The sequence below is a fragment of the Lithobates pipiens genome, unplaced genomic scaffold (assembly GCF_037356315.1).
Source record: "Lithobates pipiens isolate NorthernLeopardFrog02 unplaced genomic scaffold, aLitPip1_a1.2 Scaffold_8, whole genome shotgun sequence".
In the NCBI taxonomy this organism is placed as follows: Eukaryota; Metazoa; Chordata; class Amphibia; order Anura; family Ranidae; genus Lithobates; species Lithobates pipiens.
Genome location: NW_027507903.1, coordinates 633,301,686 through 633,319,042, shown reverse-complemented (window position 1 = coordinate 633,319,042; position 17,357 = coordinate 633,301,686). Strand labels below are relative to the sequence as shown.

At 41.4% G+C, this 17,357-nt stretch overlaps 2 protein-coding genes across 2 annotated transcripts; both read right to left on the bottom strand.

Moving 5' to 3' along the window:
• Nucleotides 1-5,224: 5,224 nt before the first annotated feature.
• On the bottom strand, nucleotides 5,225-11,996 carry LOC143961536 (olfactory receptor 5AR1-like). Its single transcript, XM_077470830.1, has 2 exons — nucleotides 11,715-11,996; nucleotides 5,225-8,003 (listed from the first exon to the last, which is right to left on the bottom strand). Exon 2 carries the CDS (start codon nucleotides 7,989-7,991, stop codon nucleotides 7,050-7,052), a length of 942 nt encoding a protein of 313 aa, XP_077326956.1. The 5' UTR covers nucleotides 7,992-8,003; nucleotides 11,715-11,996; the 3' UTR covers nucleotides 5,225-7,049.
• A 3,544-nt stretch (nucleotides 11,997-15,540) lies between these two features.
• Nucleotides 15,541-16,723, bottom strand: LOC143964119 (olfactory receptor 5AR1-like). The gene has a single exon (XM_077473820.1). The coding sequence runs from the start codon at nucleotides 16,623-16,625 to the stop codon at nucleotides 15,645-15,647; it is 981 nt and encodes a 326-aa protein (XP_077329946.1). The 5' UTR covers nucleotides 16,626-16,723; the 3' UTR covers nucleotides 15,541-15,644.
• Nucleotides 16,724-17,357: the final 634 nt, after the last annotated feature.

Sequence of the window (17,357 nt, the reverse complement as noted above, 5' to 3'; positions counted from 1 at the left end):
TGTTTAAATATTGCACAGTAAACAATATTTCTGGTTAAGTATCCAGTTGTGTGGTGTACTGTTTTTCCCCACCAGGTGGAGCCAGTGGATCCTGAGGGTATAATACAGGTACTTTGCATTGTTTTATATTGTACTGTATTACATTGCACCACAGCTGTGCCAAGGGGATTGAGCCAAGTAAGTGGGGTTTCTCAGTAGAGTGCAGGCCCAATTCAAACCAGCAGCTCTTTCGGGGGTCAGTGCTACACAAGCTTCTTCTCCAGTGCCAGGAGCATCTGCCTCCAGGCAGTTACGATGGCCTCCACCGTCAAATTCAAGAGATAAACCTCAGGGTCAACCCCAGGGACAAAAGAGGCCGTGGGGGAGGAAACCCACTAAGCAAAATACTAAAACCTCGCTCGAGTGGGGGGCAGACATTTGCAGTTCTCAAGGGTCTGGTAGGAACAGTGTTGAGACAAATGGGTGGCTTCCTCAATATCTCTAGGTTACAGACTAGAGTTATGAGAGTTTCCATCTCCTCGTTTTCTCAGATCAAACGTTCCCAGAGACCCAGAAAAAAGAAGTCTCTCTTTCTGTCTTTGGATCATCTCCTGTCTCAAAAAGTGATATCGTGGTCCCCATGGAAGAGTGAGAGTTAGGGCTTTATTCAAACATCTTTACATTACCAAAACCAAACTCTCAAAGATCTAAACCGGTTTTTGAATATTCGCTCTTTTCGCATGGAGTCAATCCGATCAGTGGTCTCCATTCTACAAGGTGGGGAACTGCTAACGCCAATCAACATCAAAGATGCTCATCTACATGTACCTATTTTCCCCACTCACCAGAAATATTTACGCTTTGAGATTTAAAATCTTAATTTTCAGTTTGTAGCTCTGCCTTTCAGTCTCAGGGTATAACGATTCTAGCTTATTTAGATGATCTACTCTTGATAAATCAGTCGGGAGCCCACTTAAACCAGAGTTTGGTCACCACAGTCAGCTATTTGGAATACATAGGTTGGATTCTCAACCTAGAGAAATTCTCCTTAAAACCATCAAGAAGATTGCAGTACTTGGGCCTGATCATAGATACAGCTCAGAAGAGGGTGTTCTTGCCCCAGGGAAAGATCAGTTCCATAAGGGAACTGATTCAGGTGGCCAAAGCAAAGAAGAATCCTTCTATTCGACTTTGCATGAGATTGTTGGGAAAGATGGTAGCTTCATTCAAGGCCCTTCCTTATGCGCAGTTTTATTTGAGACTGCAGCCAAACAGTATCCTGACAACTTGGAACAAGAAGGTCCAAGCTCTAGACTTCCCAATGCATTTATCCCCCAAAGTGCGTCAAAGCCTCAGTTGGTGGTTGATATCCAAGAATCTTCAGAAAGGAAATTCCTTCTTACCAGTTACCTGGAAGGTGGTGACAACAGATGCCAGCCTTCTGGGGAGCAGTCCTGGAAGAAGCATCTGCCCAAGACAAATTGTCCAAAACAGAAATGACCTTGCCCATCAATATTCTAGAGATTCGGGCAGCACGCCTGGCCCTGAAGGCCTGGACGCTCAGATTACAGAATCATCCTGTCAGGATCCAATCCGGCAATGCCACTACAGTGGCCTTTATCAATCACCAAGGGGGCACGAGAAGTTGTGCGTCTCAGAGAGAGGTAAATCATATCCTATCCTGGGCAGGAGAAACTTTCCTTGCCTATCGGCAGTCTTCATTCCGGGAATAGAGGATTGGCAGGCATACTACTTGAGTTGCAAACAGTTGTTCCCGGGAGAATGGTCTCTTCACCCCGACGCCTTTCTGTCAATATGTCAAAGATGGGGTATTCCGGATGTGTCTGATGCATCCAGGTTCAACAAAAAGATTGACAACTTTGTGTCAAGGACAAAGGATCCGCTGGCATGCGGAACAGATGCCTTGGTTTTTCCGTGGGATCAGTTTTCACTGATCTATGCATTCCCTCCTGTTCTGCTGCATCCATGCCTTCTTCCCAGGATCAAGCAGGAAGGGAAGGAGGTGATTCTTGTGGCCCCCTGGTGTGGCCCAGGAGATTTTGGTATGCAGAGATCATAAAGGTGGCGGTAGGAGACCCATGGATCCTACCACCGTGGTCAGACCTTCTCTCGCAAAGGTCCGGTAGTTAATGGTTTGGCTATAGAGACCCACATTCTGAATGACCATGGGCTGTCAGGTTCAGTAGTTTCTACTTTGGTTATTGCTAGGAAGCCGGCCTCCAGAGTCATATATTATAGAGTCTGGAAGGCATATGTCTCCTGGTGTGAATCCAGGTGTTGTCACCCCAGGAAATATGTCATAGGTAGGATCCTTGAATTTCTACAGATGGGATTAGAAATGAAGCTGGCCTTGAGTACCATCAAAGGCCAGGTGTCAGTATTATCAGTGTTTTTTCAAGGACCACTCTCTGGTTCGTAGCTTTATTCAGGGGGTAACATGGATTAATCCTCCAGTTAGGTCATCCCTGAACCCTTGGGACTTGAATTTAGTCCTGTCAGCATTACAGAAACTAGGTATTCCCTTGGTCCTTTTGATAAAGAAATTCGTATTGTTGGTTGCCTTATCTTCTGCAAGAAGAATATCAGAGTTGGCTGCTCGTTCTTGTGAAGAGCCATATTCGATTATTCATAAGGATAAGGTTGTATTGCGTCCTCATCCTAATTTCCTACCGAAAGTAGTGTCAGGTTTTCATTTAAACCAGGATATTGTTCTGCCTTCATTTTTTCCAGAACCTCGTTCTGCGGAAGAAAGGTCACTACATTCTCTTGATGTGGTAAGAGCAGTCAAGGTTTATTTGAAGGTGAAACAGATGTTTTGTTTGTGTTACCAGAAGGTCCTAAGAGAGGACAAGAAGCATCGAAATCTATTTCTAAATGTATTCATCAAATGATTGTTCAAGCTTATGGTTTAAAGAGGAAAATTCCACCTTTTCATATTAAAGTGCATCCACCAGGGCTGTTAGTGCTTCCTGGGCAGTGCATCACCAAGCCTCCATGGTTCAAATCTGCAGGGCCGCAACTTGGTCTTCAGTCTATACATTTACCAGGTTCTATCAAATAGATGTAAAAGGTCATGAGGATATCGCCTTTGGGCGCAGTGTACTGCAGGCTGCAGTATAAGTCCTCTAGTCTCTTAATGCCCTACTTTTGTTCATTCAGTTGGCATTGCAACTACTAATAGTAACTACTATGGCTCTGTGTCCCGTGATGTGCGATAAGAAAACAGGATTTTTAAAATAGCTTACCTGTAAAATCTTTTCTTTGTACATCACGGGACACAGAGTTCCCTCCCTTCTTTTTGGTATACACGTCTATTGCATTTCTACAAAACTGAGGTACTCCCAGTAGTGGGAAGGGTTATATAGGGAGTGGACTTTTTGTCTTAGGGTGTGCCAGTGTCCATCACCTGAAGGTGGCCTATAACCCACATAGTAACTAATATGGCTCTGTGTCCTGTGATGTACTTCAAAGAAAAGGTTTTTACAGGTAAGCTGTTTTAAAAATCCTATTTTTAGGAAAACAGATGGTGGAAACACCACACACTGGAACCCAACCACTATGTAGAGAGGTAAAGATACACATTCAGCCTGAACTCCTCCTGGCTTTGCTCCTCTGATATGTTTCATCCCACATAGATGGCTTAATCATATCCCTGTAGGTGGGGATAAACATGTCAGAGGAACATAGCCAGGGGGAGTTCAGGCTGGAGTTGTATCTGGAGGTGTGCTGGAGGTGCCCCAATTCTGTTGCGAAATGCGTAGGGCTGAGCGATACGCTAAACGTCACCTCGTGTTTGTAACGGTTCCAGGAGAACGGGTCTGTCTGTGTGCGTCCGGCCGGCGCAACGGACTCAAGGCTTTCTGATCTTTTATACACTGTAAGTGCAATTTTATTTTTCTATCTCTAGTAATAAAGGGTTTTACACTATTTGGAGTTCTATCTTTCTTCTATGGCTCTGATGTTCCTACCCTGAGTCCCTTTGGCTCTATAAGAAGGACCTCTGGGAGTGTTTACTTCACAACCCCTATCTGGAGTGGTGACGCAAGGAGAACATTGAGGACCCCTCCAGGCTGGAAGACGTGTTTATACCCAAAGGCCTTTTGTGACCCTCTGTAGTGGGGGGTCATGCCCTTCTGGTAAGCGGCAAATTTAATCGTGTTTTGTTGGTGGATCAAGCACTATGTAAATGGACCCAGCAATGGATTTTTTTATGATCCTTTATGGTTTATCTGTGGAGGACTTTTGTTCACAGTTTTTTGAAAGTAGTTTGCTGTGATACATATACACAGACTTATTGTTCATACACTGGGTGTGTGTTTTGTGTAGGGTTTCTTTAGAGTCTGTACTATTATAGGCATATGCTACGTGATGTTATACTGCAAAGAATGAGTGATCTGCATAGCCTGAATTTATAACTCATATATGTATTTTGTTACTTATGACACAAGGGTATATTAATTTATGTGTAGAGGATATTAATTGTTCACTACTCATTTCCCAATTTTCGCACAATTTTATGTTTATGTGATTTAGCGCGGCTTATTATTTTTCTTTCAGTTTTTCTGTATTTATGTGACACAGTTAAGCTGCAGCAAAATCTTTTGTATTTAAGAGCATTATATATGATAAATTTTTACATTTTACCTTAGCGCAGTTTTTTCCTCCTTTTTCTGGAGTTGTATCTCTACCTCTCTATATAGTGGTTGGATTCCCATGTGCAGCATCTCCATCTCCGTTTTCCGATCTGTTTCTGCTAGCCTGGATGAGCTTGCTTGAACGTCAGCACCTGATCTGTGCTTTGGACTGCAGGGAGAAGTTTTGCAGTGATGTTATGCGGCTCTCCATGTTTTTTGTATATGGGTCACAGACTGTATTTTAGTTTTGGATAGAGATGAAAAGGTTTAGAACGTCTATCAAATGTTGTATTTCTGTCTTTGTCCTCATTGGAGAGATTCACCATCTCTATTTGTAATCAGGGACCTAATATGCTGCCACAGCAGTCATGCTGGCCAAGGGCCCCTCCCACCGTCCTCCTGCATCAGGAATGAGATTGGCCACTGTACTGTACAGTCTGTACACTTATAGTTTGGAGAAACTCCACCATCTTGGTTGCTCACATTCTCCCAGCCTGAGGCCCACCTCCAGAAATAAAGGAATGTCCACACGTTTAGCCTTTGTAAAGTTTTACTGTAGCAGGAAGAGCATGCACACATATTTCCAATACACCATTATACCTCTTTGCACCTGACATCAGCAACAATGTACAGTTCAAATTCAGCTTTAACACAGGGATGCCGACCAATATTTACAGCCCCCTCACTGTAGGTTCCCTTAGATGGAATCTCCAGTGGGCTTATACTGGGCCTGCCCTGAAGGGGGCCCTTCACATGGACATTAATTTAACCACTTGCTTCGTGGGCACTTAAACCCCCCTAATGTCCAGATCAATTTTCAGCTTTCAGCGCTGTTGCATTTTGAATGAAAATTGTGCGGTCATGCTACACTGTAACCAAATTACATTTTTATAATTTTTTTCCCACAAATAGAGCTTTCTTTTAATGGTATTTGATCACCTCTGCATTTTTTATTTTTTGCTTAAAAATGTGAAAAGCCCGAAAATGGCAGGGGGTACTGGTCATATGACGGCCTGCCGGAAATTCAGGTCTATGCTGTGGCCGTCATTCGGCTATAGCGCGGACGTCAATCGGTTAATATACTGTTGTACCGCAGGCCACCTTTTCCTATTGACCTCTGCTCTCAAATACTTTCTGTCCTGATTATAAAGGGCTAATATAGCCCCACCCACAGTACACACCTGGGGGAGGGATTTCCCTAAAAGGGGTACTGACCCCTGCTTACATATTTGTATTGGTGACCATTTTCACCAGGACAAAATGTGACTGGACATCCAAAATGTTACAGGAACAGGAGGTGAGGGGATTTAACACAATTTCTTTTTACGTCCTGTCTGCTGGACAGGAATTAAGAAGAGATCTCTATAGCGAGACTCAGAAAGACACAACATTTTTTACATGAGTTTGAATCATTGCCTATGCTCACCATAAAAGTGGCTTTAGATTTTTTTCCAACTATGAGCCCCAGACTCATAAGAGGAATGCAGCCAGTGAAGTCAAAACTACATACTCCTGTATCCTTGTATGCTATGACCCTTTAACATTTTAAGAAGACAATACAGCAGTGAGTGGTCTCCAAACTGGCCCTTTTCTGGCTTTTATCCTTCCCTTTGGGCCATAATTCTCGCCACTGACACCAATGAAGGGGCGTAATTCCTCCCATTCCTCCCAATTGTGCCCAATGACACCAACAATGGGGCCCAGTGACACCCAATGATGGGGAACTGTTCTTCCAAATGGAAACAGCAACGGGGCCCAATGATGGAGCACTATTCCTTCCAATGAGACCAACAATGGGGCCCAATGAAACCCAATGATGGGGCACTATTCTTTAGAATGAGACCACAAATAAGGGCCAAATGATGGGGCACTGAATGGGCACAATTCCTCCCATTTATACCAATGATGGGGCACAATGACATGCAATTATGGGGCACAGTTCCTCCCAATGAGACCAACAATGGGGCCCAATGATGGGATACTATTATTTCCAATGAGACCAACAATGGGGCCCAATGCCACTAAAGATGGGGGACAATTTCTCCCAATAACACAAACAATGGGGTCCAATTCCTCCCACTGACACCAATGATGAGGCACAATTACTCCCACTGAAACAAACAACGGTACATTATTTTTTGCCCACTGATGTCGGGACCTTTTCTATTTCAATGGCCACAGTCTGGCCCCCTTAAAGTCTGAAGGACAGTAAACTGGCCCTTTGTTCAGAAAGTTCGGAGATCCCAGCTATACAGTATTTTCCATATAGTCATATCTTGAATTAGCTAAGATTAAACTGGATTACCATGACAAGTAGAAAAACTCAACAATGTTTAATCTAAATCTCTTTCTACACAGGTTATCATTAACCATCTTTTGAACTAGGTATTTTTAAGTTGGATAGGTATCATGATATCATATATGTGAATGAGAATGCTTTTGAAACAGTCTAATGATGGCTTTTTTCACCTCTTGGTTCCTCAGGCTGTAGATAAGAGGATTTAACATTGGAGTCACCACGGTGTAGAATACAGAGGACACCTTTTCCTGTGTTTTGAGGGTACTGGAGGATGGATGAAAGTAAGCACAGACAACTGCAACATAGAATATGGTAGAACACATCACATGTGAGGAGCAAGTGCTAAATGCTTTCCTCCTGCCAGCCGCAGAGTTTATCCGTAAGACAGAATTCATGATGAAGATGTAGGAGACTAGGATAATTGTCATTGAAATGAAGCAACAAGAACCCCCAAAGAAAAGGGTGACGATGGTGCAGGTGTGGATTTTGGAGCAGGACAGCCTGGCCAGAGGAGGGATGTCACAGTAGAAGTGGTCTATAAGGTTAGAGTCACAGAATTCAAGACTGAATAGACTGCTGGTCTGTGCAACTGACTGCACAAAGGCAATAAAGAATGAGAGAATCACAAGACTGAGACATTTCTTATTAGTCATTACTGAGACGTAGTGGAGAGGGTGGCAGATAGCAACATATCGGTCATATGCCATGACCGAGAGGACCAAGATCTCTGTACCTGCCAGTGCACAAAAGAAGTAGAATTGAAGAGTGCAACCTGTGAATGTGATTAATTTTCTCTCGGAAAGGAGGTCAGACAACATTTTAGGAGTAACTACTGAAGAGTAGAAGAGGTCCACCATAGACAGATATCTTAGTAAGTAGTACATTGGAGTGTGGAGGCTGGGTGAAATATGTACCATTGCCATCATCCCAATGTTTCCAAGCACAGCCACTATGTAAACCATTAAAAAGAGCACAAAGAGGAACAGGGCAACTAATTTATCATCAGTAAGACCAGAAAGCTCAAACACGGTCACTTGAGTCTTGTTCTTGACACCCATGATGTTTTTGGTCTGAAACAGTTGAAATAAACATCTAATTTGTTTATGAAAATGGTATATGTAAAGATTTTACAAACTGGTGTCTTACAGTAGATGTTAAAATATTAAGATTGGTTTTTAACTACTTTCCAACCACAAGTCCTGTTCCCGTGCACTGCGGGGCTCATACGTACTATACGCCTCCCTGGGTCTGCAACTGTTGTGTCAACCAGACACAGCGGATTGCGGTGCTCGGTATCGGGCCGCTGTGAGCTGTGTGTAATTTCTTAATTTTCCAAACAATTGTGACAAGAACTTCAAAAAAATCACCATGCCTCTTACTAAATACCTTGGACTGTCTACTTTTCAAAAAGGGGTTATTTGGGGGTATTTGTATTATCCTGACATTGTATGATCTTAAGAAAGGAGATAGGCAGTCAGTAGATCAGGATTTTTTAATTCTCAAATGTATACACCATAGTTTGTTGAGTCTGTAACTTTTACACAGACTAAATATTATACACTGATTTGGGTTATTTTTCACCAAAGACATGTAGAAGAATACATTTTGACCTAATATTATGAAGAAAGATTATTTATTTGAGATTTTTTATAACAGAAGCTAAAAAAAATCTGAATTTTGGATTTTTTTTTGGCATATATAGCAAAAAAACAACAACCCAGTGGTGTTCAAATACCACCAAGAGAAAGCTCTATTTGTGTGAAAAAAATTTATATAATTTCATTTGGGTATAGTGTTGTATGACCACGCAATTACCAGGTAAAATAGCACAGTGCCTAATAGCAAAATGTGGTCTGGTCACTAAGGGGGTAAAACTTTCCTGGAGGTCAAGTGGTTAAAAATGTGTGTCTGTCCTTGAGAATATAAACTGACTCTGTGCATGAGGGGCCCCCCAAACCTGAAGATCCCGAGCCCTCCAAGGTCCAAATCTGGCCCAGGAACTTTAAAAAAAATAACAAAAAGTAATACTGTTTATCTGAAAAAACATATTCCATAATTCATACTCAATGTCTATATTGTATATATACAGGTGCAACTCATGAAATTAGAATAGCATCAAAAAAAGTAATTCGTTTCAGTAATTAAATTAAAAAAGTGAAACTCTTATATTTTATATACAGTACTGCACAAAAGTGAGTACACCCCTCGCATTTTTGTAAACATTTTATTATATCTTTTATTTGACAACACTGAAGAAATTACACTTTGCTACAATGTAAAGTAGTGAGTGTACAGCTTTATAACAGTGTACATTTGCTATCCCCTCAAAATAACTCAACACACAGCCATTAATGTCTAAACCGCTGGCAAGAAAAGTCAGTACACCCCTAGGTGAAAATGTCCAAATTGGCCCAATTAGCCATTTTTCCTCCCCGGTGTCATTTGACCCGTTAGTGTTACAAGGTCTCAGGTGTGAATGGGGAGTAGGTGTGTTAAAGTTGGTGTTATCGCTTTCACTCTCTCCTACTGCTCACTGGACGTTCAACATGGCACCTCATCGCAAAGAACTCTCTGAGGATCTGAAAAAATTAATTGTTGCTCTAAATAAAGAAGGCCTATGCTATAAGAAGATTGCCAAGACAGTATCTCAGAAGATTAGAATATTACATTCTTTTGATTTTTAATACAGAAATGTTGGCTTACTGAAAGGTATGTCCATGTACAGTATAGTATGCACTCAATACTTGGTTGGGGCTCCTTTTGCCTGAATTACTGCATCAATGCGGTTTGTCATGGGGGCGATCAGCCTGTGGTACTGCTGAAGTGTTTTGGAAGCCCAGGTTGCTTTGATATCGGCCTTCAGCTCATCTACATTGTTGGGTCTGATGTCTCTCATCTTCTTCTTGACAATACCGCACAGATTCTCTATGGGGTTTAGGTCAGGCGAGTTTGCTGGCCAATCAAGCACAGTGATACCACAATCCATAAACCAGGTATTGGTACTTTTGGCAGTGAGTCCTGCTGGAAAATGAAATCAGCATCTCCATAAAGCTGGTCAGCAGACGGAAACATGAAGTGCTCTAGAATTTCCTGGTGGAGGGCTGCACTGACTTTGGACTTGATAAAACACAACGGTCCAACACCAGCAGATGACATGGCTCCCCAAATCATCACTGACTGTGGAAACTTCACATTGAACCTCATGCAACTTGGAAGTGTCAACTCTGGTATGTCTCTGGGACAGGGAGTGAAGTTAAATCTCCCTGAAGAAACAGAGATAGGAAAAACCCAGAAAAAGCTAATGAAATAAACTTGATCTTTACCTACTTCACTGGTGTACTGCACTGGTGACAGTATGTAGAAAAAAAATCTAATTATATTTAATTTCATTTTTCAACAAATTGTGACAAAAAATTACAATGCCTCTTACTAAATATGTTGGGCTCACTACTTTTAGGTCCTCAAGAAATGAGAGCGGCCATCAGTACATCATGAGTGATCAATTTTCAAATATATATCCCATAATTTGTAGAATCTAGAATTTTAAATAATATTAACTGATTTGGGTTATTTTTTTATCAAAGAAATGTAGCAGAATATATCTTGGTCTAAATTTATGAAGAAAGATTATTTGTTTCTAAAATTTTATAATAGAAACCTAAGAAAAAAAACATTTTCCTCCAAATTTTCGGAATTTTATCAATTTATATAGCAAAAAATAAAAAAAACCCAGTGATAATTAAATACCACCAAAAGAAAGCCTAATTGTGTGAAACAAATGATAAAAATGTTATTTGGGTACAGTGTTGCATGACTGAGAAATTGCCAGTTGAACTAGCACAGTGCTGAACAGCAAAAAATGCCCTGGTCATGAAAGGGGTAAAATCTTCACTAAAAATTGATTTGATTTTTCTTTAAAAAAAAAAAAAAAACTAGTCCTTTTGGCAATATGTATAAAATGTGGGGTTAAGAGGACTTGTTTCTGATGTTATTTATTGGAGAGACATATTATGGGTTTGATTTAATCAGACTGGAGTACAAACTGGTACAGCTGGACTTTTTACCCAATCAGCTTCTAACTTTAGCTTCTTCAATTAAGTTTTGACAATAAAACCTGGAAGCTGATTGGTTTCTGTGCAGAGCTGCACCAGATTTTGCATGCTTCAGTTTTAGTAAATCTTCCCCTACGTGTCTTACTATGTGTGATTATGGAAATTAATTGATCTATTTTCATTTATTTATTCATTTATTTTTTTAGTCATTGTATATTTGAGTTATTTTGGATAATATTTTTTTTGTGTGTACCTTATTGGTGTTGTATATATAGTGCTATGAATGGGTATTTTGTAATAGGTCTTGTATTTTTTTTTTTAAGTTGTCAAATAAAAAAAAAAATATATAAATAAAAAAACCAACCCTTCCCCCCCAAAAAAAACCTAGAGTTATATTTTGATTGTTATATTAATTCATATAAGTGGTAACAGCGTTTATGGAAGAAAAACATGACAATTGTTGGATACACGATGCCCAGAGAAAACTGAATGTTATCTAGTTCGGGTTTACATTTAATTTAAATGCATGGAGGAAGGGGAGCAAAAATAATCAGAAGCATTTCTTCTAGAAGGAACAATCACTGTATACATCCAATCTGCCAGTCGTCTGAAACCTTAAATAATGCAAATATTTTCTTCAAAAATAAATTCTTTGTTTCTTCTTTTGTTGTAGTATTGCTGTTTTTTGTCGTGTCATATAACAACCGTAGCAAATTGAGTGATATTTACATGATTCGTTGACTTTGCCGTGTAGCGTCTCTTATCATTGTACTAATCTCTGATATATATATGAATATAATAAAGAACGCAGGCATTCCCATTGTCCTCTTACTCCTTTGAGATGTAATTGTTTAACAATCAGATTCAGGCCCCAAACACCGTTTTATTTCTGTATATGTGGAGCTGGTGTTATATCCAACCCAATTATCCAGGAAAACAAAAACAACCTTCCCCAGGGACCTTCATAAAAATAAATCTTTAAAGACCAGTAGATGATTTCTGTTATCTTGTATTAATAATAATTTAATACAGAATCATTTAAAAATGATACATTTAATGTGGATTATTACCCATCATTGGCTTTCATGTCCCCAGTAGCTGGCTGTACCTGAGAAAGACCATATCCCCCCACCCCAATCCTAGGGGCACTACTGCTTTGCCCACCCTAGGTGCACTACTGCTTTGCCCACGCTAGGTGCACTACTGCTTTGCCCACCCTAGGTGCACTACTGCTTTGCCCACCCTAGATGCACTGATACTTTGCTCACCCTAGGTGCACTACTTTTATAGAGTCACCTAGAGAAATGCTCCTTAAATTACAATCATTGTGCTGCACTACCAAGCTCAGCATATGTGTGCAACAAGTAAATACGATTTCTTCTATGTACATAAATATATTAAAAGTGGTTGTAAGGGTTCAAGATTTTTTTTAAACACTCATGCACTCTATGCTTGGAGGTAAAAATCTTTCTGTATACAGCAGCCCCCGTAAAACTTACCCGAGTACCATCTTGATTCAGCATTGTGCAGGAGAGCAGTGGCTCTCTAAGGTTTCTCACTCTTCATTAGCTGAGATAGCAGTGGGAGCCATTGGCTCCCACTAATGTCAATCATAGGTAGTGAGCCAATAAGTGTGGGGCTTGCCTGAGCCACGCTCCATGTGTGTGAATGGACACAGAAAGCAGTGGCCCGAGAGTGAGCGTGCTCGGGTGCCCCATAGTAATGGGGGTGCTTGGCAGGAGAGAGGTATCAACAGTGCCAGTGGGGAACCTGGGAAGGAGAAGCAGCCATTCCTAAGTCTTTATCTTAAGTCAAGTTTGTATTTTAGGAAAACAGAAGGTGGAGACACCGCACACCGGAACCCAGCCACTATGTAGGAAGGTAAAGATATGGTTTCAGCCTGAACACCTCCTGGCTATGCTCCTCTGATATGTTTCGTCCAACCTAGATGGCTTAATCATATTCCTGTAGGTGGGGAGAAACATGTTAGAGGAACATAGCCAGGAGGAGATTTTTTGTTCATAGGGATGAGGTGCCGTATACTTTGAGGTTCTTCCAGCCATACCCCTTTTTTTCTTTCTAATAGCCAGGAGGAGTTCAGACTGCAGCTGTATCTCTACCTCTCTATATAGTGGTTGGATTCCCGCGTGCAGCGTCTCCATCTTCTGTTTTCCGATCAGTTTCTGATAGCCTGGATGAGTTTGTTTGAACGTCAGCACCTGATCTGTGCTTTGGACTGCAGTGGGAAGATTTGCAGTGCTGTTATGCGGCTCTGAGGCCGCGTACACATGCGCGGACTGTTCGCCCAACCTTGTTCGTCAAACAGTACGACCAACAGTCTGCTCAAAATTTGCATAAGCGAACTTGACCACACACGATGAACGAACAATCCGCTGAAACCGTGCGCGATGACGTGAACGGCACGTACGACGGGACTAGAAAAACGACGTCCTATACACTGCAATGCAACCTTCGGCGTGTAAATTCTTTCTGAGCATGCGCGAGACTTAGTTTGACGAACAAGCCTACACACGAGCGGACTGTCCGCTCAAACCAAGTTTCAGCGGACTGTCTAACGGGAATTCCGAAAAACTTTGTTCGTCAGACTGTCCGCTGAAACTGTCCGCTGAAGCCCACACACGAGCGGACTGTCCGCTGAAACACTGTTCAGCGGACAAAGTTGGGCGAACAGTCCGCCCGTGTGTACGCGGCCTCAGAGTTTTTTGTATATGGGTCACAGACTTTTTTATAGGTCACAGACTATTTTAGCTTTGGCTATAGATGAAAATGTTTGAAACGTCTATCAAGTTTTGTATTACTGTCTTTGTCCTCATTGGAGGGATTCACCCTCTCTATTTGTAATCAGCGACCTAATATGCTGCCACAGCAGTCATGCAGGGCATGCAAGGTCACCTCCCACCATCCGTCTGCATCAGGAATGAGATTGGCCACTGTACTGTACACATATAGTTTGGAGAAACTCCACCATCTTGGTTGCTCACATTCTCCCAGCCCGAGGCTTACCTCCAGAAATAAAGGAATGTCCACACGTTTAGCCTTTGTAAAGTTTTACTGTAGCAGGAACAGCATGCACAAATATTTCCAAAACACCAATATACCTCTTTGCACCTGACCGGTAACAACGTACAGTTCAAATTCAGCTTTAACATGGGGATGCCGACCAGCATTTCCAGCTCCCTCACTGAAGGTTCCCTTAGACAGGATCTCCAGTGGGCTTATACTGGGCCTACCCTGAAGGGCTTCCTTCACGTGGACATTCATTTAATATACTGTTGTACTGCAGGCCTTTTCCTATTGACCTCTGCTCTCAAGCCCATTCTGTCCTGATTATAAAGGACTAATCTACTCCCACCCACAGTACACACCTGGGTGAGGGATTTCCCTAAAATAGGTACTGACCCCTGCTTACATATTTGTATTGGTGACCCTTTTCACCAGGACAAAAAGTGACTGGACATCCAAAATGTTACAGGAACAGGAGGTGAGGGGATTTAACACAATTTCTTTTTACTTCCTGTTGTGTCTGCTGGACAGGAATTAAGAAGAGATCTCTATGGTGAGACACAGACAGACACAAAAAATTTACGTGAGTTTCAATCATTAGATATTCTTTTCAACTATAAGCCACAGACTCATAAGAGAAATGCAGCCAGTGAAGTCAAAACTACATACTCCTGTATGCTTGTTGAGGGTCAATGACTCTTTAACATTTTAAGAAGACTATGCAGCAGTGAATGGTCTCCAAACTGGCCCTTTGCTTGCTTTTATCAATCCCTTGGGGCCATAATTCATGCCACTGACACCAATGAAGGAGCTCAATACCTCAAATTTATACCAATGATGGGGCAAAATTGCTCCCAATGACACCAACAATGGGGCCCAATGACAACCAACGATGGGGCACTATTCCTCCCAATGAGCCCAAAAAAGGGGCCAAATGATGGGACACTATTCCTTCCAATGAGACCAACAGTGGGGCCCAAAGAAACTCAATGATGGGGCCCTATTCCTCACAATGAAACCCAAAATGGGGTCAAATGATGGGGCACTATTCCTTCTAATGAGATCAACAATGGGGCCCAATGACATGCAATTATGGGGCACTGTTCCTCCCAATGAGACCAGCAAAGGGGCCCAATGATGGGACACTAGTATTTCCAATGAGACCAACAATGGGCCCAATGACACACTAATGATGGGGAACAATTTCTCCCAATAACACAAACAATGGGTTCCAATGACACCAGTGATGGGGCCCAATTCTTCCCAGTGACACCATCAATCGAGTACAATTCCTCCCACTGACACCAATGATGAGGCACAATTAGTCCCACTGAAACAGACAATCGGACATTATTTTTTCCCCACTAATGTCGGGACCTTTTCTACTTCAATGGCCACAGTCTGGTCCCCTTAAAGTCTGAAGGACAGTAAACTGGTCCTTTGTTTAGAAAGTTCGGAGATCCCAGCTATACAGTATTTTCCATATAGCCATATCTTGAATTAGCTGAGATTAAACTGGATTACCATGACAAGTAGAAAAACTCAACAATGACTACTTCTATATCTCTTTCCACACAGGTTATCATTAGCGATCTTTTGAACTAGGTATTTTTAAGTTAGATAGGTATCATAATATCATATATGTGAATGGGAACGCTTTTGAAGCAGTCTTATGATGTTTTTTTTCACCTCTTGATTCCTCAGGCTGTAGATAAGAGGATTTAACATCGGAGTCACCACGGTGTAGAATACAGAGGATACCTTTTCCTGTGTTTTGAGGGTACTGGAGGACGGATGATAGTAAGCACAGACAACTGCAACATAGAAGATGGTAGAACATATCACATGTGAGGAGCAAGTGCTAAATGCTTTCCTCCTGCCAGACGCAGAATTTATCCGTAAGACAGAATTCATGATGAAGATGTAGGAGACTAGGATAATTGTCATTGAACTTAAGCAACAAGAACCCCCAAAGAAAAGGGTGACGATGGTGCAGGTGTGGATTTTGGAGCAGGACAGCCTGGCCAGAGGAGGGATGTCACAGTAGAAGTGGTCTATAAGGTTAGAGTCACAGAATTCCAGACTGAATAGACTGCTGGTCTGTGCAACTGACTGCACAAAGCCAATAAAGAATGAGAGAATCACAAGACTGAGACATTTCTTATTAGTCATTACTGAGACGTAGTGGAGAGGGTGGCATATAGCAACATATCTGTCATATGCCATGACAGAGAGGACCAAGATCTCTGTACCTGCCAGTGCACAAAAGAAGTAGAATTGAAGAGTGCATCCCATGAATGTGATTAATTTTCTCTCGGAAAGAAGGTCAGACAACATTTTAGGAGTAACTACTGAAGAGTAGAAGAGGTCCACCATAGACAGATATCTCAGTAAGTAGTACATTGGAGTGTGGAGGCTGGGTGAAATATGTACCATTGCCATCATCCCAATGTTTCCAAGCACGGCCACTATGTAAACCATTAAAAAGAGCAAAAAGAGAAACAGGGCAACTAATTTATCATCAGTAAGACCAGAAAACTCAAACACGGTCACTTGAGTCTTGTTCTTAACACCCATGATGTTTTTGGTCTGAAACAGTTGAAATAAACATCTCATTTGCTTCTGAAAATAGTATATGTAAAGATTATAGAGTATAAACTGGTGTATTATAGTAGATGTTAAAACATTGAGATTGTTTTTTAACTACTTTCCGTCCACAAGCCCCATACCCGTGCACTGCGGGGCTTATACGTACTACGTACCTCCCTGGGGCATGCAGCGGCACGGTCTGCCACTGTTGTGTCAACCAGACACAGCGGATTGCTGTGCTCAGTATCGGGCCGCTGTGAGCTGTGTGTAATTTCTTCCTTTTTAAAAAAAATTGTGACAAGAACTTCAAAAAAGTCACCATGCCTCTTACCAAATTCCTTGGACTGTCTACTTTTCAAAAAGGGGTATTTGTACTGTCCTAGTATTGTTGGGTCTTAAGAAATGAGACAGTCAGTAGATCAGGATTGATCAATTTTCAAATGTATATACAGTACCATAGATTGTGGAGTCTATAACTTTTACACAGACTAAATATTATACATTGAGTTGGGTTATTTTTCGCCAAAGACATGTAGCAGATTACAGTTTGACTTAATATTATGAAGAAAGAGGATTTATTTGAAAATTTTTATTACAGAAACTAAAAAAAAAGCGTGTTTTTTCAGAATTTGGGGATTTTTTTTGGTTTACATAGCAGTGGTGATCAAATACCACCAAAAGAAAATGGAAAATTTATTATCAAATACTTACTGTAATTTTCCTTTCCTGATGGACTCCATGGCAGCCTATGTGTGGGTT

Bases quoted from the DNA above. Each gene is read 5' to 3' on its own strand.
- LOC143961536 (XM_077470830.1), bottom strand. From the start codon at position 7,991: ATGGGTGTCAAGAACAAGACTCAAGTGACCGTGTTTGAGCTTTCTGGT.
- LOC143964119 (XM_077473820.1), bottom strand. From the start codon at position 16,625: ATGAGATGTTTATTTCAACTGTTTCAGACCAAAAACATCATGGGTGTT.